At 41.4% G+C, this 24,508-nt stretch overlaps 1 protein-coding gene across 3 annotated transcripts in view; it reads right to left on the reverse strand.

The window, feature by feature from the left end:
• Positions 1 to 24,219, reverse strand: part of PLEKHB2 (pleckstrin homology domain containing B2) — a 33,598-nt gene extending 9,379 nt beyond the window's left edge. Inside the window, exons 1-8 of one of the 3 annotated variants that reach the window (XM_037523158.2) lie at positions 24,110 to 24,219; positions 14,500 to 14,624; positions 11,053 to 11,097; positions 7,950 to 8,102; positions 6,782 to 6,884; positions 5,393 to 5,432; positions 3,818 to 3,907; positions 717 to 825 (exon numbers count right to left, since the gene is read on the reverse strand). In XM_037523158.2, coding sequence (XP_037379055.1) covers positions 717 to 825; positions 3,818 to 3,907; positions 5,393 to 5,432; positions 6,782 to 6,884; positions 7,950 to 8,102; positions 11,053 to 11,089 — 532 coding nt within the window. In that variant the 5' untranslated portion in view covers positions 11,090 to 11,097; positions 14,500 to 14,624; positions 24,110 to 24,219. The remainder of the gene's footprint in view (positions 1 to 716; positions 826 to 3,817; positions 3,908 to 5,392; positions 5,433 to 6,781; positions 6,885 to 7,949; positions 8,103 to 11,052; positions 11,098 to 14,499; positions 14,625 to 24,109) is intronic. The other 2 variants (XM_037523159.2, XM_037523157.2) reach the window with 2 other exon arrangements.
• Positions 24,220 to 24,508: the final 289 nt, after the last annotated feature.

The following is a 24,508-nucleotide window of genomic DNA, read 5'->3' on the forward strand; positions in this document are numbered from 1 at the left end:
CCTCTCCCTTTCTTTCTTTTCCTAATAAATCTGCCCTTTGGGATATTAACTTAAAAAAAAAAAAAGATTTGAATCCTCATTGCACTGTTCCCTTTGTACAATCCAAGGTATCCCTCCTTTTGAAGAAGGGCACACAATGTAGAGAACACGCTTAAGTATCTGTAATGACAACTGTGTGCTTGTAATAAAGCCTTTACTCCATCCCAAGGAGCAAATGCTGTTTTGGCACATCATCAGCAACACCTCCGGCCAGGAAGTAGCACAGTCAGCACAAGTCTGGGCAGGCAGCAGGCCCTTGGATCAGGCTGCCTATAGCATCGCAGGAGGATGGTCACTACAGCCGCCGCCTTTGGGACCCAGGTGATGTCAGGAGCTTCATCTGCCAACTTATAAACCATGGTCCAGTGGTAAGGCTAAAGCAGGCAGTGACGGAGCACTATGCTTGCTTCTTAACATAAGTAAATCCCACAGATAAATGGGAACCAATATGATTTTTTTTTTTAAAAAAAATCAAGTCTACTTTAACTTTGTAAAGCAGTATAAAAATACAAAATTCTTACTGAAAAAAATAAAGCATAATTAGCAGAGTGATTTGTGTTCTATATAACCAGAAGACAGCTTAATTACCCATAAACTGAGAAATAAAAATTATTTGGGTTTCACTGATCTTCCCACTAAATAAAGAGAAACAAAGCATGGAAAGATGGATAAGTTACCTGCATATGGGTACTGGTAGGGCACAGCATAAGCCTGTCCGTTGGCAGCATACACTACTTGAGTTCCTGGCGGGTAGGCACCACTATATGGACCATAGCCATATGCCTGCTGAAAAGAAATAGGCCCATTAGAGACACAATTTTGAAACCCCTGGTAATATATTAAAATAGTTCTTCAGTTTGCAGTCAATAAAATTTAAGTCAATTTTTAAAAATTAATAAAAACTATGAGACAATGTAACTATGCCTTAATATTGGAAAAAAAAAACCACAATTGGAATCTTTCAGATGCCAATAAAAAGGGCAGAAAAACATAACTAGACTTGGAACTGGACTTGGAAGAGACTTGGATTTCAATTCAGCTGAACCATTAACTTGGTAGTAGTTACGTAACTACTCTGGGCTTTGTTTTGTTCCCCTCTATAATGATCAGGTTGAGCCAGCTGATAAGATCCATCCCAAACCAGTATTTTGAGGAAGTCAACCTAGTAGCAGATCCCTCCCCAGCCCAGTATTCAGCAGTTCAAGGTAGAGCGTTCTGAAGGACCAAGGATGAAAAAGACCGGGAGCCCTGAGAGCTGAAATTAAGCAGGTGAAGGATGCTTTCCGGGCACACGCATTGTAAAAGGGCATTACCAAAGGGTTACAGTAAAAGGACAAAGCTCTTGGCCAACCATCCATCTAGAGCATGCAGGGATGGAGGAGTGATTGCAGCAGGGGAGCGAGACTTGGGGGACAGGTGACAACTGCAGCAAAATTTATAACAGCATCTAGTATGGTAGAGTATATTAAAGAAACATTTAAGACAATCATATTATAAGATGAGGGAGAAAAAAAGTAACTTAGAGGTAATAGTTTGATACTGCACTGAACTGGCAAAATAACACTTTACTTTGAAAGATACATAAATAGAGATATATTGAAATCCATGTTATAATGCAATAACTGGAACTAAAAAGGCAACACAAAGAGATACTCAAAAACACTGCAGATAAATCAAAGTGTACTTCTAAAATATGTTCAGGTAACTCACAAAAAGGTTAAGTAAAAGAACAAAGAAATGAACAACAGAACCAAAAGAAAACAAAATCTGAAATAGCTCAATTAATATATACAAAATTTCATTATATGCAAATGGCCTAACTACACCAATGACAAGACAGGGGGTGAACCAATTATATCCTGTCTATGAGAAACTCGCCTCAAAGATAATGATATATGTAGGGTAAAAGAAAAAAGGTGGGAAAAGAAACACCATGCAAACATTAATCAATAGCAAGCAGAAATATCTGGGTTAATGAAATTAGAGTAGGCACCAGACTAAAGAAAATTACCAGAAACACAGAAAGACATTACATAATCTTAATAGGGTAAATCTACCAAGAAAATTTAAGTGTGTATGAATCGAATGATAGACAGGCAGACATAAATTAGACAATATGAAAAGTATCAATCTCTTCCGGAAAACAGAAAAGCAGGGACTACTTCCCAACTCATTTTATAAATCAGTATTACCTAATACGAAAGTAAGAGAGAGAGTACAAAAAAGAAAACTATAACCCAATATCCCTCATGAGTATAGGTGAAAAATGCTTAATAAATATCAGCAAACAGAATTCAGCAATAAATGAAAATAACTATACACAACCACAAAGTAAGGTTTATTCCAGGGATGCAAGAGGGTTCAATATCTGATAATCAATCAATGTAATCCACTATAATAGTGGGTTAAAAAAATAAATACATCACATGACTAAGTGAATAGATGTAGAAAAATTTTTGACAAAATCCAATATTAATTCATGACAAAAACTCTCAGAAAACTAGAAGAGGAAAGAATTTCCTCAACCTGACGAAGAACCTACAACTAACATCATACTTAATGTGAAAAACTGACTGAATTCTCCCTAAAATTCATGAACAAGGCAAGGCTGGCTGCTCTCTCCACTGCCAGTCAACGTAACATTGGAAGTTATAACTGGGGCAATGAGGCAAGACAACACAAGGAAACAGGTATGCAGATGGGCAGAGAAAGATGGATCTCTCCCTGTGTGTAAAGGACATGACTATTTACAAAGTATATCCCGAAGAATCTACAAAATAAAAGTACTCCCAGAACTAATGAGAGAGTTTAGAAAGTTCACAGGTTACAAGATCAACATACAAATATCAACTGATTTCTGTATACTAGCAATAAACAAAAGGAAATTAAAATTTAAAATATAACACTACAAAGATTCCCCAAGTAATAAATACTTATATGTATATCTAATTAAGTACAGAACTTTTATATTGAAAACTACACAATGCTAGTGAAATAAATCAACCTGTACATGAACTTCACAGGTTTCTTAGTAACAGCCAAAATCTAGAAACAAACAAAATGTTCCCCAATAGGTAAATCTCTCAATAGATTATGCAGTACATCCATGCAATAATGTCTATGAATACCCAGCATCACGTTGAGTGAAAAAAAATCAAAATCAAATGATCACCTGCTGTATGATTCTATTTATAGGACATTGTGGAAATGACAACATTAAAGAGATGCAGAACAAATCAGTGGTTGACATGGATTATAGAAGGGGTGGAAAATCTTGTCAACAGTTCTCTATCTTCATTAAGATTGTGGTTACACAAATCTACACACGACAAAATAACACAGAACCAGGCATAAACACTGTATCAATTTCAAATTCCTGATTTTGATTTTATCTAACATAGAACAACTGGGAACTGGGTGATGAGTACATGAGATGGCTCCATGTATCTTTGCAACTTCTTGTGAATTCAAAATTATCTTATATGTAACACTGACACTTGACACCTCTAACTTGGGGATACCTCTAAGTACAGCAATGATTATTAATAAAATTCATTTCTGAATCTATCTTAAAAACAAACTATCAGTATGAAGGATATAAAGCAACTATATTATGAAGGCAAAAGATAATAATCTGTTTATAAAAAGGAAAAAGTTTAAAAAAAAGGAAGTTTCTAATTTCTCTGGTACTGGCTCAAGATTAAAAAAAAAAAAAAGAGGCACAGAGATCGCTCCATGCACTTTCTTGGGTTCCATAACACAAAGATTTGCTCCCTACCTCAGGGGATGGTGTGGCATAGGCTGTGTAAGGAGGTGGGGAAGCAGCCACCACCGTCTCATCATACATGACTTCTGAGCCAACATAAGCCTATAAGAGGAGAAAAGTATGAAAATTACCACAACACAACACAATTTTGTGATGTAAACATGTCCTTTATTTTAGCACGTTAAAAAATTAAAAACCAGGGCCTCCCTGGTGGTGCAAGGGGTTAAGACGCAGCCTATGAAGCTATCCGCAGCCACTGCAGCATGAACTCTATCCCCAGCTGGCCAGGGAGCAACTCACATGGCGCTGCAGACCTCTCCTAACTCACCCGCTGCTCCCGGCAGCAGTGTATTTCAGTCAGTCTGCCTGTTCTGTTACCCGCTCTGTCTCTGGTGAATCCTCTCACCCCCCACACCTCTGGCTTGTACCCAGTTCTTGTATGCATAAATAAATAAATCTTTAAAATTAAAAAACAAAAAGTTAATCTGTGAACAATGGGTATAAACAGCTCTCTGAGGAGCCATGAAAGGCAGGAGCACTATTGCCCCTAATCCCACCAGCAGGGTGGTACCCTTTAAACTCGGGAGTCAGCTGGTCCATCCAAATACCTGCAGGAGGCAGGAGTAAAGTGCTCACTACCCAAGGCCATAGTCTCCACTGTTACCCAATTTTTTGAAAGATGTAATAACAAACACTCAACCCTGTGCTCACAAAGAAAAATCCTACCACCTGAAATGCAGCAGTCAGAGATATACTCTATATAGTTCATTTTGCATTTCAAATGAAAATCCTTCATAAAAATATTCCCTAGTGAAAAAGAAAAAAAGCACTCTTTTGAAAAAGAAATTCATATAAAGATGCTCTTGGGATCTTGTCCCTAACTATATAGACCATTAAAATAAATTTCATCCAAGAAGAGGATTTCCATCAAAGAAAAAGTAACTGGAAATGCACAATAAGCTTAGGGGTAAGAACTGTCTTGGGCTGACAACTGTAGGAAACGATGATATTTCAATACTGTCTTTTCACTTTCATCCCCTACCTGTACAAATTCTTTCTTTCCTTCCTAGAGAAATACAGGAAAAAAATAAAATCTTCTCTGAAGAAAGAAAATTTTGACTACAGAGGTATTACCCTAATTCTCCGAAGGGACACGATGGAGGGATTGCCTCTATAAATGGGATTTACTGTCTCAGTGACCACCTGTGGTGAGAAGCAGAACTAAAACCAAGTCCCAAAATGTTTGTTTCACAAGGCTGAGATGCTATGTATAAAAAAGGACTCCGAGTCTTCCCCGCAAACCTCAACAAAATTCAAAGCGTTACAAATCTTTGTGAGATAAAACTATTTCTAGAAAACAACACTGGAACTAGTGTGCTTTTGTTAGGATTCCTTCTGCCAAAATGTTTGGCAAAACCCAGCTCGCTCATCATCAGTGACGTGCATTCTGCTGGACTCTGCTTGCTCACTGCTGGCTGGATAACCAAAAAACTCAGTTTCCCCATTTCACTTTCCTAATCCACTCTTATTTTATTTGTTACAGCAAGACTACAAGAAAACACGCTGATGACTGCCATTAGCACTTACTGTGTTTGTCCGAGAATCCTGTAGTGTAAATTTCCAGGCTCTGGGGGAAAAAAATGGGAAACTTTATTTGAAACAATCCAACATCTATCTCTGATTCTCAAATCTGCGTTGACATCAGAATTTCTAACAAGTTTGCTTTAAGAACAAGTCTTCTACATTGCCAAAGAATCATTCAACCAACTCACTTGAGACATTCACTAGGAATATGTATTAAAAAGTAGCATGTGTATATATAATATTTGAAGAATAATATATACTACTGTTTTTGCTTCATTTATTAATGTAAAATATGCCCTGCCTAACTACACTGCAACTTATTTTCAGTTCATGTCATACACACAGATCTGCTTCATTTTTTTAAATGGCTATGTAATGTTAAAGAAGATTTAAGGTGATCAACAATTTTTTGCAATAATAAATAATGCTGGCTTGATAGGATATATGACATTTTTAAGTTTAAAGTGTACAATGTGAAATTCTAATACAAATATGTTGTAAAATAATTACTTTGATAATGTTGAATGGAATAACACTTCCATCCCCTCACATAATTACTTTTTTCATGGCTGTAACATTTTAAGATCTATTCTCTTAACTTTCAAGTATATAATAGAGTACTGAATCTTATCAAATGTTTTCTCTGCTTCTATTGAATATATTACCATGATTTTATCATTACTTTTGTTGATATCGTATATTACATGAATTGGTTTATGTATATTAAACCATCCTTGCATCCTTGGATGAACCCCACTTGCCCATGGTGTATAATCCTTGTGGTATACTATTGAATTCAATTTACTGGTATCTTGTTGAAAATTTCTAGATCAATGTTCATCAGCAACATTGGTATATAATTTTCTTTTCCTGTGCTGTCTTTGTGTGGTTTTGGTATGAAGGTAATGCTGGCACTGTAAAATGTATTAGGGAGTATCTCTTCTTTCATTTTTAAAAATTATTTGAGCAAGGTAGACAGTGATTCTTTAAAAGTCTTTTTGATGCCTCTTTCATTTCTTTCTATTATTTTTATTATTTCCTTCCTTCAACTTTAGGTTCTTTTTTTTTAGTTGCTTCAGATGTGACAATAGGTTGCTTACTGGGGACTTTCCTTGCTTTTTAATATATGCCTGTATTACAACTATCTTATAATCTATTCCTATTATCCAGTGTGCATCTAGTAATGAAAAAAGAGAGCTCCAAGAGACAGTATGCCAATACATTTTTGCCATTCTCATTATGCTGAAAAAGACCCTGTTACATTTCTTTTACACATTCAGGGTCATTAATCCTGCTGCCTGAAGGAAAATTCCACTCCAGTTCTTGTCCCTTTTTGGTAATTGGAAATTAAATCAGAAAATACTTACAAACATATAAAAAATCGTAACTTACAAACAATCATCTGTGCTCTCTGCACAAAGACTGATAGTTTTCCCATCTCGGCAAACAATCTGCAGCATACAGTCTTTTGGCTTCCCATCTGGAGGCTGAATATCTATGAAAAATAAATAGAATGAAGGAATGTTTATAGCTTTTGTTTTTTTTAATATTTGTTACCTAACAGCTCAGGTAAGCATAAGATCTATACTTCAGAATACTCCAATTACAAAATATCTTTGTTCTGCTACACAGAACCAAACACATGAATCAGTGCTCCATTCTAATTAAACTTCCTGAAGGAAGAACAAGTAGGCCTTCTGTAGAGGGCAAGCCACATACCACATATGTACAGAAGAGCCCAGACATTAGAGGACAATGAGTCTCACACAATAGAAAGTAATACAAAGCATCAGATAACAGAACACTTTTTGCTTTTATTCACAGGAATCTCAAACTAGATCACTGCTTTAAAGGTGAAAAACAGATTTTAAAGTATCTCTGTGTACCAAGAAATAAGAGCTATGATATTTAAGTCTGGATGAAGTTAGGATTTCAATATCTGGTCTATGGAGACCTGTGTTTCAACAGCTATTGTGTAGAGACAGGCAGGATGTTACAACACCAGATATCTCATTTGTACCTTCTTAACCCAAGAACTAATATGCAGGAGCAGGATATATCAATTGTTACGACAAGCAGGTATCACATGTGTGACTCCCTACTCAAATAGCAAGAGTCAAAAAAACAAAGACGTCTACACATGCCATTACTTAGAAATAGGAAAGTCTATGTTTATTAAAAATGTATCCCTTTTAAGACAGACATAAGGGATAACGTCAGGAAACCATGAGATCATGACATTTTAGAAGCTGCTAGTTTCCAAGTTACAAAATCAATGGTTCCGTGCTTCTTGGGGGTTCCAGCACTCTAGTTCCTTTTTTCTCCACCACCTTCTCTGTGAGTGAAAATAATATAGATTAATGAACCGAAGTTGGATGAGAAAATTAATCTGCCCCAGCCATATGGATCACAAGCTAAGTGGCTGGCGTCCTGCTATGGGCTACCTCTCCCCAGATGGAACATTTCTGTGGTCTGTTCATGAAAACAGAAAGAGAAGATTCAACTCCATTAAGAATGGGGAAGAGCAGATGACAGAAGCTGGTTGGTAAGACCCACTTACCCCGACATTCATGCCCAGTGCGGATGTTGATGCAGTCCACAGGCATGTGGACTTTATCCTCAATACTCTGCCGACTCTGGTCGTCGTAATAGATCAGGTGACCATCTGACCAGAGATCAAACCAATTCTTCTTCCAGCGCTTCAAAATGGTACCTGGTAAAAAATAGGAAAGTCTGGCTTTCAGTAAAAAAAGCAAAGACTTTGTCTTCTAATTCATAGGGAAAAGAAACAAAGGAAACTTTCCTTTGTTCCCCCAAGTCTACCTTAATACATCCACCAAAGCAGTCCATCAAAATGGAAGTGAAAGGAGATCCCAATGGCAGTAACACTCATACTGTACCAGGGCTGCGAGCAGCATATACTAGAAATACCTCGAACATCACCATCTTAAAAATCCCAATACGAAAATATCCCCAAACGACCTGGATTTTGACCTAATGGAACGTTACATTAAATTCCCTAAGTGGTATAGCTAAACTTCTAAACTGGTCATACCAATAAAAATACAAGCCTCTTTTGGAAAAATTTTTTCTTGAAGGACTTTCACATATATTCTCCTCCAACACTCACCTTCCCTTTGGGTCACCTGACTCCTACACTGCGTGCATCTGCCCCTCCCACCTCATGTCTCTATTAGTTTGAGAGAATTCATTCTTTCCTCTGTAATCTTTGACGAGGCATTTAACTTTATAAATTCAGCCGGAAGAGAAAACTAAAGGCCAGTGTTAGCACCAAGTCACGCCACATTCTGTCCACTGCATCTCTCGTTCCTTCTGGGTCCCACCCCAGGCAATGCCAACATGCACGAACTCCACTCCATGCACCTCTCTTTCTGTCCCATGTCCACTGTTGCTGTCAATCAAATACGTGACACTTCAGCCTCTGAATTTTTTTAAAGATTTATTTTATTTATTTATGCAGACAAGAAGTGGCATGTGGGCCAGAGGTTCGGGGGTGGGGGGGTGAGAGGATTCACCACATACAGTGCGGGGAACAGAAGAGGCAGACTGACCAAAGTACACTGCTGAGGGGAACAGCGGGCAAGACGGAGGAATTCTGCTGCACCATGTGGGTAGCTCCCTGGCCAGGGATCAAACTCGTGCTGCAGTGGCTGCTGATAGCTGAGACTCAACCCCTTGTGACACCAGAAGGCCCCAGCCTCTGAATTTCTTTACCACTAGCAAGCACCCTCTGGCTAAGAGTGGCACCCACAGCAAGATGCCCAAACTGGTAAGTGACAGCCACCATCCATTTAATTGGCAGCACCTGAGTTGTGCAGATGCTAATAAATAGACACTCATAACAAACAGACAGGTAAAATCATTGAGCTCAAATTTCTACCCAACTATCTCACCTGCCATCAATGCCCTGGGTAGAGATTCTCAAATCAGGTTGTTCTCCAGATCCAGATACTGGATCTTAGATGCTAGTTTATGTGGCAAATGCAGAAAAAGGAGCCCCAGAGACAGCTTTTCATACATGTAACCAACATATGTACGTCTGCTGCACTGTACTCAGTGAACATGTATGACTTCTTTTTATTTTACTGTGATTGATACGTTTGCTTTTAGGAAGGAGGAAAGTCCACACATAGGGAGATGGAGTAACAGAGTAAATCTTCCGAATACACACTTTTGCAATAGCTGTGAGCCAGAACAATGGCAAAGTCTGTACAACTTAAGGTAAAGGATACCTATTTTGTATAAATCATCATACTAGGCAGTGAAAGGGGCACACAATTGGCAAAAAGGCAGAGCATTTACACTGAGTTAAGGTGGAAAAAGGAAAGGTTGCCCTCAAACAAGCACACAGTTGAACCTAAGGGCAACAGCAGAGGCTATCTGAAGGGCCAGGAAAGCCCATCCCGAAGTCTAGGCAAGACTTTCCACACCGCCTGACCATTTGGGGGAGTTTGGCGTCACAAAATCCAAGATAAGGAAACTTACACAAAGACTGAAGTGAGACTCCAATATGCCAGAACTTTCTTTTTAGAGCCAACATTACAACAGATTCATATAGTCTCAGACTACAGGACTGAGAAGACAGCTGACTCAGCTCCAGGTCTGGGACCATAGCACTAGTCCTCAGACAGACATGTGAATGCCTGTCTCCTAGTAGAAAGGGCATCACAGATGTTGAAGTAACACAGTTGCAAGTTTGAATGGAGATTTTCCACTCATAGTTAACACCTGGACAAGCTGTTACCTACTTATCATTGAACTTCAATTTCTTCAATAGGAAACTGGAATAATGCCACTTACCTCACACAGCTGCTGTGAGAACTACATAATATATGTAAAATCTGTGTAACATGAGTACACTTCATGAAAGATTTTATAAACCATCTAAGTGTGTGGGTTATTCTTCACCACTAGTCAGAATTTAAATCAAGCTCTAAAGAACCCATCCAAAAATAAAGTCATATTTGAAAAACAGTGTATTTTACAACTTAGTTTTTTGCTGGACCATAAATTATTGCAGAAGTAACATTTTCTCTAATTGTTTCAACAGAGCTGGTGCTTCCTGCTTTAAAACACACTATGAACCACACTCCAGTCTCAGATAAGCAGAAAGGAGACAAAAGATGGGTCCACAGAGATGTGTCTACGTGGATCTCAATCCTATAAAGAACTGAGTGTATTCTCTAGAGTCATTTTGAAGATGCAAAAAGTTTACATTCATTCTTTCTTTCAGATCGAATCTTCATCCCTATAATTTAAGTAAATTTCACAATCTTAAGTCACTGTTCAATCCCCCCAGATAGGACAAATATTTCCTACAAAGAAAGCTGTACTGCCATGCCAGTGTTTAAGTTAGGCTTGGTTACATTCAAGCAGCGGCCCAAGTCAGTCTTAATAATAAAGCCTGCTAGTGAGAAAAGAGTTCAGCAGGGACTGATTACCCCCCTGTTCCCTGCCAATTCAGCAACCAGGAGGAGCTCTGTACAAGCAGAGAAACAACTCACAGCACTCTGAAAATTCCGAAGAGGAAATTCAAGGCAACTTTAATAAGGCTTTGCATTTTGCTTTCAAATGTTACATTTCAGAAGAGGGGTCCTAAGGCAACGTTAGACCGGACCAAGGGGCTTGTGTGCAGTACTTACTCTGTCGCAGCAACCATCCGCTCTTCACAAACGCCATCTTTTTACCTATAGAAGAAACAGGCAGGTTCAAAATTATGCCCAGAAAGACAATGTCCCGTATGAGCCATTTTTTATTCACAAAACTTACGACACCTAATGTGTTGGGGGGTTCCACGCTAACAATCAATTCTCCAACTCTCAGGACACCAGATCTCCACTGTTTCAATTCAATTCTGACACTAACAATCACGACTTAGCATCAAACACCGCGAGTAAGGGGCTCAACTGCACAAGAGAATTACACTTTAGACTAATCCTGGGCCCGGGCCTGGGCCTGGGCCTGGGCCTCCCCGGTGGCACAGCAGTTGAGAGCTGGGCTGCGAAGCTGCCCACGATCTCTGCAGCACTGGTTTGATCCCCGGCCGCTGGCGAGGGTCCCACATGGCACAACAGACTTCTCCTGCCGCGCCCGCTGCTCCCCTCATCAGTGTACTTCGTCAGTCTACCTGTTCTGTTCCCTGCTCTACCTCTGGTAAATCTTCTCACCCTCCTGCACTTCTGACTGTACCCAGTGCTTGTATAAATAAATAAATAAATCTAAAAAAAAAAAAAGACTAGGGCCTCCCCTGGTGACGCAGCAGTTGAACGCTGGGTTGTGAAGCTGCCTGCGGCCTCTGCAGCACCGGTTTGATCCCCGGCCGCCGGTGAGGGTCCCATATGGCACGCAGACCTCTCCTGCCGCCTGCTGCTCCCCTCAGCAGTGTATTTCATCAGTCTGCCTGTTCTGTTCCCTGGTATGGCTCTGGTGAATTCTCTCACCCTCCCGTGCTTCTGACTGTACCCAGTGCTTGTATAAACAAATAAATAAATCTTTAAAAAAAAAAAAAAAAGACTAATCCTGGGCCTCCCACACTTCTGATCTATAAAACTAGGGGTTCCCATAGATTTTATAATTTGATAGAATGGCTCACAGAACTCAGGAAATTACTTTACTTACTATAGCCTATTTATTATAAAGGAAAAGACTTAGAAACAGCCAGATGTAAGAGATGCAGGGGGCAAGGACTGAAGAAAGAGCAGAGTTCCATGCCCTCTCAGGTACAGCACCCTGACAGTTCCTCTGTCTTCACTATCCAGAAATTCTTGGAACCCAATCATCTAGGGGTTGAAGGGATTCCACTAGGCAAGCTTGACTTACTACACCAATGGTCACTGGCCTCTGGACTCAATCTCCAACCGCTCACCCCATCCTGGATATCCAGGGTTAAGGCTGAAAGTTCCAATCTTCTAATAACATGGTTGGCTCCTCTGGCAACCAGTCCCACCCTGAAGTTACCCAAGGACCCACCAAGAGTCATCCCATGAACACAGTCAGGAAAGGCTGAAAGGGGAGTGGGACTGAAAGGTCTCTATCTCTCAGTAAATTCTAAGGGCTTTAGCAATTCACATATCACATATAACACAAAATCTCAGCTATCTAGTATAGCCCTCCATCTTCACTGGTAACCCGGCATTTACCAAATACGTCTTCAGTGGGCCCAATATACCGTTGCCCAACTCCCAATCCAGGGCTTTTTTGCCTCAGAACCCCGCCCTCCTTATAAAGGCTAACTCTACTCTAGCAGCCCCAGGAACACTAAAACTCAGCTTTCTCAAGCCCATGTTCTTCCCTTAACATGCCCTTTGTGCCCAGGTTCAGGGGTCCATCTGCTTCAGCATAAGAAGGTATGCCCAAAAATCTGCACTGGCATCGGCAAGCAGAGTGGCCAGGTTAAAGAACACCAGAAGTCACCAGGAAAATGTTTAATAAATTTAACTCCACAAAAGCAAAAATCTGTTTGGCAAAAAAAAAAAAAAAAAAAAGGTCTATAAGATTAAGAAAAAACATTTACCATCACATGGCAGCAAATTCACATAGAACAGAATCCACAATCATTTGGCAATTCATAGAAAAAGAAACATAAGTAAGTAGGCAATAAACTCAGAAGATAGTCAATTTCTCACTTAAACCAACAGACAAAATTCAAAACATAAGTTAACAACCAAATAAAACTCACACAAGTTAACAATATCATCAGACAGGCACAAATGGCAGTAGAAAAAATGTAGAAACCATAATAGCAGAAATGTAAACCGGCAACCTCTGGGAAAGGATCTGAAAATATCTGTCCAAACTGTACATGTTCAAGCACAAGTCTAATGGGCAACTCAAAAGAACAAATGAGTATCCCTCATTTAATTTTTCCACTTGGAAGTATGGCTCGAGTTTCTCTCTCCAAACCTTTAGAAAGAGTTCGATAAGCTTTCGTCATCCTTTATTTCAGTATCTCACAATCTTGTCCTCCCCAAGAAAAGAAGTCATCTTTCCACATCTTTCTTCCAGTTCAAGATAAACAAGATACAGAAAGCCACTCTCTCCTCTTTCTCTTCGTGAATGTGAACAGAGAAGCAAGATGCTGGCAGCTAGGACCTTAAGGGGGCCAGACAGAGGGCTGCTCAAGGTAGAGACAGCAGAGAGAACACTGCTGAGTCACCAACTTAACCAACCCAGAAACCCACAGAAATCCTAAGTTTTTTGTTAATCAAAATGACAGGCTTCTTTACTATTTGAACTGGGCTGTGTTTGGCTTTCTGCAGCTTAAAAACTAAAGCACCATTTACCTCTAAAAGGATTTGAGGCAAAGAAATAATACCATTATATTTTCATCCACTAAATATTCATGCATATAATGTGTAGGCAGTCAGGACTAGGCGCTAAGGAGGCATCAGTGACCAAGCCAAAGAGTCCCTACCTTCGTGTGGCTACACTCTGGAAGAAACAGGCTCAATTTAGAAATTAAAAAAAAAAAAAAAAACAGGTGACAGAATGTTGGAGACAGCAATCGCTCTCTACAGTGATGAAATCACCCCAGAACATAAACCTGGAATGGTATACAGCATGTATTTTCGTGTCAAGTTCTGGATATTTATAGTGAAATTTCCTACCGTCATGTGAATTTGCAGTTTGTATTGCGTGTTAAAAAAAAAAAATCTGGAAAATGGCCAAAAATTACCTGTAAGTATTGGGAACTACCCAGTTACCATGCAAATACAAAACCTGACTGAAATGCTGTCTTACAATTTTGCTGATACCTTTAAGGAGGTGGTTGAGGGACCAAGTGGGTAGTGTAAAAACGTGGAGTGGTAGAATGGAATTTCCTAAATTTTTATAGTAAACTTTTAAAAATCTCTCAAGATACTTGATATTAATTTGGCTCAAGATACTTGATATTAATTTTGCTGTCACACGTAACAGTCAATATGTGACACCATTGTGACAATGAGATTAAGAATAGCTTCATTTATTGAAAGGTCTTTAAGAATCTGAGTTCAACCATTTTACATGCCTATAAGGCCAGCACCCATGAACACAGTTAAAAAGAGCTGCAGATAAGACCTTATGCAGAGTTCCTATTAGCTGATTATTACCTAGTTGTATGGATCAACATCTGAGTTGCCAGATATGCCTGCTTCTTCAGGGCGTCCATGGCATGGGGCTGGGTTTCTGCTACTTTTCAGGTAGCTGGGCTTCAAAGGATGTCCACAAGCAGCAGCTGAAGGGCAGACTTGGGAATCAGTTCTAGGCCACTTGAGTGAAGGTTTTATGAAAAAGGAAAAAACGGAACTTCTACATGTAGAGGACATCATAAACATCTCTCTAGTGTGCCTATCTAAATTAGTTCAAGACTATGAGAGAAAGGGAAAATCAGATGATTCTAAGGTAGAAAGAAACAAGCTGAAATCAGCACCAAAAGCTCCTGACATTTTGAAAAAAAAAAAAAGTGACTCAAGTGGTGGTGACTCTGGTGACTCAAGTAGCTTCTTATCTAGAATCACCCTGTCGACCTACTGTCATTACATGGAACAATCTCACATGCACCCCAGTGCCCAGATTTTTATCTCTAATGCTGGCCTACTCCAAAAGGAGCCAGCGTTCTTTGAAAGTGAGCTAGTTACTATTTGGAGACAGGATACCTCAAAATGGGCCCAATGTCATACTGTCAAAAAACAAAGGAATTTCCAGTAAAGCCTTCAGAAAGGATAAAGAGGCCAACCAGCTGAAGAAAAGGCATCTAGTGTTCGAACTTAGAAAAGGTGAAAATAATTACAGTTCCCAGAACCAGCAGAGGCTGAAAGGCATCCTCTGGAGAAAATGATTAGAAATGACCGAGGTTGGGGAGGTGGGGGAGAGGAGACTGTGTAAGACGTCATGTGTGGTGTGGTAGGAAAACTGCACACACTCACTGCCTATGGCCCGTCGACTTTGAGTTAATTTTCCAGCTCAGGGACACTTCTGGGGGAGTGTGGGGAGCTGCTATCAGAAGACCAGACTCAGCACACTGGGAGGCCTTGAGGCTAGCAGTGAGGGCCAGCTTCTGGCTGAACTGTCTTTGTTCAACTCACTATACAAAGCCAGCTGGAAATGAAATGTTAAGATGGTTTCTTTAGGGTGTTAACTATCCGCCTTCCCTGACAGCCAGTGGTCTGACTAAAGTGCACCTTTAAAGATTCAATTCTTGTCTCTACTTTACTGGTATTTGGTAGTGACAGGTGGCCCAAGCTCAAGACCTGTTACAAAATCAGACACACTGCCACAGAACATATTAGCAAAAACTCCTACTTTCCAATGCAAACTGGATTCCACATAGGGGGATGGGGGGCGGGGGGATTAAGGAAAAAAAAAAACTTTGATTTGTATAATACTCTCCTGCCACCGGATAATGCAAGCGGCTCTTGTGTTAATAGTGAGAGATACTTGTGTTTACTGTCCAAGATGCTAGGGTTTCCTTTTTAAGACAAAAAGACCTCACTGCTGAGTTAAGGACTCAAGTGCACTGAAACTTGGGCAACAGGGAAGGAGTGCAGGAACAGGCTTCAAGCCAGTCTAACATTTACTTAACAATAAAAAAAGAGAGGGTGGGGTTGGGCGGGGAATAACTCCCAGGAAACAATCACTGGATTCACATGCACGGAGTTTGGTGACTTGTACTTGCTGGGCAGACACTTACAACTAGTCTCTAGAAAAGTCCAAAGTTTAAGCATAAAAAAGCCCGTGATCATGGAGTTTCCTGAAGTGCCTGTGGGATCTTCCTTGGACTCCAGCAGGGCATATTCTTAGGAGACTGCTATGAGGAAATTCTGCCATGAAGCTACGACCTCAGTTAGGCAGGAAAACAAGCACATTAAAGAGATGTGTGATCATCTCCTCTGCCCCCTAGCCTCTTCCTCACGCACCACATTAGCCTCATCACATGAAGCAGACTGCTGCATCAGCCTGGGCCTTCAGCAGCTAGGGCAGCAAAAGTCACCCTTTCCTCTGGCTCCCAACATGTGACACAACATAAGCCACATGTGACACAACACTGACCCTCCACACCAGAAAAAACACCAAAGCGTCCTTAAATAAGCAGGTCCCTTCATCTGCTCTTTAAATGACCCACCTCATTTAGCAGAGGGCAGCTACATGTTCCCACTAGAATGTGTCACCTGACAGGCACTTCCAATGTATCCTGAACCCTGACCCCAAAGCACAGTGGGCAGCAACATGCTTGTCACTCAGGCTACTTACCCTCAGTCTTATAGAGCACTCCGAAAATAGGTAGGTACTCTACCCTACTCAACAGCCTAGTCCAATTCTTGGTCCTGGGTCCTGCTAGCCTGTCTTCCTTGAGGATACCTATGTGCCTGCCTTGAGCACTCTGAGGGGGAAAAACTAAACAAAAAGGAAGATTTTAAACTCCCATTTTTCCTGTTTTCCCTTCTGCGTTATATAGAAATAATATATATTTCTGGAAGAGCTATATTCTTGGCACTAAACATTACCATAACAGAACAGTTATTTTCAAAAAGTAAAAGGGTATTAAAGTGAGGACCCAAGACAACAGGCAAGCCAATGTCAAGATCACCCATACTAGTGACTACTTTGCTAGCAACATTAACAATAAATTATAAGGGGCACAAACAACTAGCTCTGTGCCCTTGTGAAACGCAACTAAAATAAGAGTTAATGGGGGGGGGCAAAAATGCAGAATGGCAGCACAGACACAAGCAGATGAGATGCTAACACTGAAAGTTCCAAAGAAAGTGAACAAGTGTAACTAACCTAAAATCCAGCTTTCTCAGCTTTTCATGTGTGAACGAGAAGCCAAACCACAGCAAAAACAGCAGGAAGATTCTGCAATAGGAGGTATGAGATCATTCTCAAAGTGGAGTATCATAATTTATTAATTCTGATTTACCCTGAATATGTTAATTCACAAGTATCAGAATTTACTTAACGTGGTAAAGAAGAGACCCTCCAGACGTGAAAGCAACTACTCCATCCCCAAGCCTGAGAACACAGAGGCTCTAGTCTTGGGGACACCAGGCACAGCTCAGAGTTGGAGTAAGATGTCACACTTAGAAGAGCAACAGAGTAAGCAAAGTCTAAACTCCTTCTCCTCTTCCTTTATATACCTTCCAGCTCTGAGCAAAGCACATAGCCCAAGAGGAAAGACACCTTGACAGTGACAACTGGGAGAATCTCCAATAAAAATGTGAGTCTCTGCCTATGATGATAGGCAGACTGCTGCATCAGCCTACAGCCCAGCAGCTACAGAGAAGCTGTAGGATGATTAAAGAGTGTTTACAGGGCAGCAAAAGTCTCACTAGCTAAACTTTAAACATACAGACTTTCCAACAGTTTTTAGTATCACTCTTAAATAGGAACAAGAACATGCATCATCAGACAGAGGAGGAAAGTCTAGACACAAAACAGAGAAATTAAAGAAAATTTTTGAAAACTAAAAAATCTCACAGGAATCAGAGACACTACACAAAACTCCCCCAAAAATGCTATCATCAGAGAAATGATATTCTATATTGTATCCAAAAAAACCCAAAAAACAAAAATAGAATGTGCTAAAATAGGAAACTCTAACCAAAATTTGAAATTCAATACAAGAGTTAAAAGAACAAAGAAGGAAATTACTGTAATCCCTCTGAAATAAAAAAGTCCAAGAGACAAAAAATTACAGAGTGAGCCTAGGCTAGAAAACATTCTGCTTCTAAGAGCATTTCATAAATAACCACAGAGAAAAAGAGTGGAGAAATACTATGCAAACATTTCCCAGAACAGAACAACACATTTCTCAACACAAAAGCACTGATGAATGTCCAGCAGGATGAACTTAAAAAGATCCTCAGTGAGGTATATGACTGAAATTTAAACCCTAGGAACAAAGAATAGAATCTGAAAACTGCCTAGAGAACCAGAAGTCATATGTGAAGGATCAGCAAAACATGGGGCATCTCTATCAACAGTGCTGGAAGGCAACGGATCAGCATCTTCAAAATCCTGAAAGAAAATTATTTACAAGCCAGAGTTCTTTACCTAGCTAAATTATTATTCAAGTAGATAAAATACATTTACACGCGTGATAAAAGTCTTTTACCTTCCATGTACCCAGTTTCCAGAATCTAGTGAAGAATGCATTCTCTAAAAATGAGAGAATAAACTGAGAGGAACTCGGGGTCCAAGGATGGACCAAGAGAAAGAAAAGCCCAGGATGAAGAAAGTTCCCAGGAAGATAGCTGTGTAACAGGCCTGGAAAAGAAACAAGTTCAGACTGGAGCAGAAAGGCTGACTGGGGGTGGGAGTGAGTAGAAGAAATTATCTAAGATTTTGACTAACTGGTGGATTGGATTAAAGAGTGTTTACAAGGTGGCAAAAGTCTCACTAGCTAATGAAAAGCGGTAGACAAGAGACTGGTCTTTATAGTCTGAGGTTTAAAGTACTATTTGGCTTTTCAATCTATGCATATGAATTATGTTAAGCAATAATTACCCTAAAATTCATTGTCTCACATAATCTAATCTACTTGACCCTTTCATTCTAACAACTGCTTTTGTTTTTAATTGGGGGGGAGGGATAGAGATTTAGTTTATTTTAGCAAGCAAATTATCATAAAATATAACTTTGATAAAATACTTTTAAAAGTCCATAGAGCCAAAGACTTCAAAGGACATAAACCCTGTATTCATAATCTGTTTTAATGACTTATTAAGTACCCCGAACAAGTTTCTTTTCCAATCCCTAGTTTCTTAATCTGTAAAATGAGAATATCAACACCTACTTGATAGAAAATTTGGAAAACTGAGTGAAATAACGTGGGCATAATGCCTAAAACTAAAGCTCAATAAATGTTAGCTGTTCCCACAGGATTTATTGTTACTTACCACAATTATCACTAGTTTACTACTATTACTTCTATCACTTCCATTATTCTTTCCACACTATCCTGCTGACTAATACTTATCCAAAATATCCTAGAAGACAGAAACACATCAAGCTGCTTCTCGAGTGGCTTAGAAGATTTAGTAAGTTAAGATGTCCTTGAGCATCGAAATGTGAACACATATGCCTTAGGAGAGAAAAATAAAAACTCCCAGAATACATCACCAAATTAATCTCTGAAGCAGAAAGATGAGTGTTTTACCTCCTTACCTTGCTGAATTCCCATCACTGCATATCTTAGTTCAACATTTCACTATTTCTATCCTGAAACAGGACCTAATGCATAAACTAAGACTCAGCGGTTGAAGTCTTAGTCCTCTTGTTAGTCTCCAGCAAACTATGCCAATAAAACATAGAAAGTTTTTAAATATAAATAATATTTTGACAATGCAAAATATTTCAAATGTGAACTTCAATCGTTTTTAAAGTATGTTTATTGAGGTAATGTTGATGTGCAACACCATGTTTTAGGAGTATGGGTCCACACCTCTACAAATATATGTTATCACATTGTGCCCACCTCGTATCATTTTGAAAACACTGAATCCAAAAGGAACCAACCGAAGAGATGTAAGAATATTGCCTTGAGATTCTGATGGTTCTAAGCTTGAAGCCCACTTTGCCTTTTACTAACTGGTATGACTGAACAAGATAGTAAATGTCTCTAAGTCTCATCTTCTTCCTTGTTTGACAGGACACTACCTGTTACCTCACAGGACCACACAAGAAGTAAGTGAGATAACATGTCCACAAAATAGTAGATGCACCAAAGCACGAACTATTGTTACCTTCCTATTAATTCCAAGAACTACAAGTCAAAGTTACCTGTCTACAGCTGACTCACTGACAATATCCTGGCTCCTCTAGCTAGTACTACGTACACAGCTGTAAAAGTCACTTCCTTATCCAAGGGAGGAAAACTTATCCCTATTCTTCAAGAACAGTAATAAAAAGGCAACGAGTTATTCCAGATCTGCTCCAAAATAACATAGCAGCAAAGAAAGGTTAAGTGATCGATCATCATTTAGAAGTCAGTTCCTAATTGGTATCAGTCATTTCCAGGTAGAAACCACTTCTGAATATAACAAGTCTAACCAACAGGCATATGAAAAAATGTTCAACATCCCTTATCATCAGGGAAATGCAAATCAAAACCATACTGAGATACCACCTTACACCACTGAGAATGGCACATAACAAAAAAAACAAGCAGGAACAAATGCTGGCGAGGATGTGGTGAAAAAGGAACTCTCCTACACTGTTGGTGGGAGCGCAAACTGGTCCAACCACTATGGAGAGCTGTCTGGAGGTTCCTCAGTCTACTAAAAATGGAGCTTCTATACGACCCGGCAATTCCACTACTAGGGATCTACCCAAAGGACACAAAAACATTGATTCAAAAGAACACCTATACCCCCTAGGTTTATTGCAGCACTACAATAGGTAAAACCTGGAAACAACCCAAATGCCCAAAATAGATGACTGGATCAAGAAGATGTGGTACATATGCACAATGGAATACTATACTATTCAGCAATCAAAAAAGATAAACTCATGCCATTTGCAGAAAAAAATGGATGGAGCTGGAAGAAATTATGCTCAGTGAAATAAGACAGAAGGAAAAAGAAAAATATCGGATGGTTTCACTCATAGCAGGAATATAGGGGAACCAAATAAGAGATCAGTGTAGGGCCTCCCCAGTGGCGCAGTGGTTGAGCGCTGGGTTGCGAAGCTGCCCGCAGCCTCTGCAGCACCAGTTCAATGCCCGGCCGCCAGGCGAGGGTACCGCTGCTCCCCTCAACAGTGTACTTCGTCAGTCTGCCTGCTCTGCTCTCCGCTCTGGCTCTGGTGAATCCTCTCACCCTCCCGCGCCTCTGACTGTACTCACTGCTTGTATAAATAAATAAATAAATCTTTAAAAAAAAAAAAAAAAGAGAGATCAGTGTAAAAAAAAATGCAAAACAAAAACAGACAATTATAAATCAGAGACCTCCTGCAGGGGAGGACGCAGAAGAGGAATCAGAGGGAGGGAGGGAGGAGCACAGAGGACTGTGGTGATGGTGCACAGGTGCAGGAAAATCTATGGGGACTAGACCTGGGGGGCGGGCGGGGGGGGGACACAAATATTGTTTAGAAATGAACAATGATAATGTAAAAAATAAAAAATATATATATAACAACCCTAAGAAAGGCAGTCATCAAAGAATTAAGTTCAATTTTTTGTTCCCACAATCAAATTCAAAAATAAAATACAACTGGGCCTCCCCTGGTGGTACAGTGGTTGAGCGCTGGGTTGCGAGGCTGCCCGCAGCCTCTGCAGCACCAGTTCGATCCCCGGCCACCGGCGAGGGTCCCACAAAAAAATAAAAAAATAAAAAAATAAAATACAACCACTAAAATATGACTGGTTCAACCAGTTCATTTTTTTAACATTTATTTTCCATTTTTGGAGTTACAGTTGACATATAGCACTGTATAAGTGTAGGTGTGCACCATAATGGTTTGATTTACATATACTGAGATGAATATGCCTGCAAGTTTCATCCATCATCTCATATAGATAATATAGAGATTTAAAAAAGATTTTTTCCTAGTGATAAGAATGTTCATCTTAACAACTTTCCTATATACTACACAGCAATATTAACTACAGTCATCACACTGTATGTTACATCACTAGTATTTATTTATAACTGGAAACTTTTACCTTTTAACCACCTTCCTCCAATTCTACCACTACCACTATTCCCTACCCCTCACCCCCACCTCTAATTATGTCTGATCTCATTTTCTATAAATTTGTTTTTTTTCAATTAGATTCCACATGTAAGTGAGATCATATATTTATTATGTCTTTGTCTTATTTTAGTACAATGCCTTCAAGTTTCATCCCAGTTATCACAAATAGCAGGATTTCCTCATTTTTTATGGCAGAATAATATTCCATCATATATATAACCAAAACATTTTATATATATGTGTTTCTATATATATTATAAAAAGCAATTTCTTTTCCATTTATTGATCCACAGATGCCTAGGTTGTTTCCATGTCTTCGCTATTGTAAATGATGCTATGAATGGTGGGAGGAAGAGGAAGGGATTGTGCAAGCATCTTCTCAAGTCAGTGTTTTCATGTCCTTTGAATAAATTCGCAGAAGTGGTATTGCTAGATCATATGGTAATTGTATTTTACTGCAGTATTTTAATAATTTAATTTTATAACATTTTAAAAGTTTATTTTACTGTCTGCAGCCTTCAGTAGTTACTAACAGTAATAATTTCTTTAGCCATCCAGTAAAAAAAAAAAAAGCAGAGAAAAAAAGAAATCAAATACTAAAGTAGGGTGGCAAGCCAGGAAGGAAAACAAAGCTTCTCAGAGGATTAAAAGAAACCTATTTTCCCAAGGAACAACGGATTACCACAAGAGTGGTAGCTGTACACATCTCATAAATTCAGTCTCTCGAGATTATCAAAAACTTGACTTACAGAACATTCTAACAGCATTAAAAATATAATGCTAGTGGGCCTCCCCTGGTGGGGCAGTGGTTGAGCGCTGGGCTGCGAGGCTGCCCGCAGCCTCTGCAGCACCGGTTCGTGGTTCCCCGCACCGGGCGAGGGTCCCACAACAAAAAATAAATAAATAAAATAATGCTAGTAAAGAACCACGGTCAGGTTCTGAGTTCTCTTCCGCACCCTCCTTCAGTGAGCATTTACTCACCACCTACAACACGCAACACACCTTGACTCCCACCCTGAGATCAGTGAGTATGTTGGGCGGGGGGTGGGGGAGTTCGGAGTCTTGTGGGGAGCGGGAGTGTAGAATCACTAGACAGGCAAAGGGGAAGCCCTGTAAGAGCACTCCCAGCCCCGAGAGTCTTCCCAACGTCCACCTCCATCAATAACCAGCAGCCCTGCCCGGGACTGCGCCGAGCACAGGCCCTCCGGAGAGTCCCACACGCAGCCTGCAGAGCCCCGGGACACACACGGATGTCCCGGTCACCACCCAGTTTAACAGGGACTGAAGGCCACACACAGGCTGCTAGAGGGTCCGCCCAGAGCCCTCATTCCGGGGGGACTGGACACATCACCTCCTGCACCGACACCCGCGACCTCAAAGGTCAGGGAGCCCCGAGGATTCGGGGTCCCTCCCTCCAGGGGCCGGGCCACGGGCGGGGCCCACGTTCTCCCAAATTTTTGGCAAAAAGACCTTCCCGCTTCAGCCCTTTCTCCCACACACACCCCGAAAAACTGCAGTAAGTGCCCACTCGAGCCGCTGCTCTAAACATCACTCTACGCCCGCCGTTCAGAAAGACAAAAAGAACCTACGCCACCGCGAAAGAAAAAACCCCTGACTCCAGCCAGCCCAAGGGTTGAATCAAAGGCACCTGAAGCGCCTGAAACAAGGGGCTCCGAGCAGCAGGGGTGGCTGAGACGACAGCCCCCACCCCCGTGCCCCCCAGCCAAGGCCGCAGGGAGCTAAACTCCGGGCCCGGGCGGAGAAGGACCGAGAAGAGCCCAGGCCCGGGCGGCAGGACGCAGGCGGGGCCCCGAGGCCCCCAAGAGACCCCCGCCGGCGCACCCCGCAGGGGCGGCCCGGAGGGAGGGCGCCGGGGCTGCGGCGCCCGCGGAGGGCGGGGTCCGCGGGGTCTCGGAGGAACCGGCGCATGGGGGTCAGCGGGGGGGAGGCAGGGACGCGCGGGGAGTGGGGGACAGGGCTGGCCGGGAGGATCTAGGGTCACCCCCACCGGAAGGGGACAGTCACCTGCGAAAACAAGCCGCCGCAGCACCCCCAAGACCCAACGGGGTGGCGCGAGGACGCAGCTAGGCGCCCAGCTCCACCGCCTCCGCCCGTCCCAGAAGCCGCCCGGTCACGTGCCGCGCGGGGGCTGCCGGGAGGGGCGGGGCTGCCGGGAGGGGCGGGGCGGGGCGGGGCTGCCGGGAGGGGCGGGGCTGCCGGGAGGGGCGGGGCCGCCGGGCGGGGCGGGGCTGCCGGGAGGGGAGGGGAGAGGAGGGGCGGGGAGGGGCGGGGAGGGGCGGGGCGGGGCGGGCGTGAAAGTCCTCGTCGCGGGGCCCCGCGAGGGATTTGCAGGCCGGCAGGAGCCGACCTGCGGGCCCTGCGCGGGAACCCCTCCAAGCGGGAGCCCCGGGCCGACCCCGCGTC

This window comes from Talpa occidentalis, unplaced genomic scaffold (genome assembly GCF_014898055.3).
Source record: "Talpa occidentalis isolate TD23 unplaced genomic scaffold, MPIMG_talOcc4v2.1 talOcc4.3, whole genome shotgun sequence".
Taxonomy (NCBI): Eukaryota; Metazoa; Chordata; class Mammalia; order Eulipotyphla; family Talpidae; genus Talpa; species Talpa occidentalis.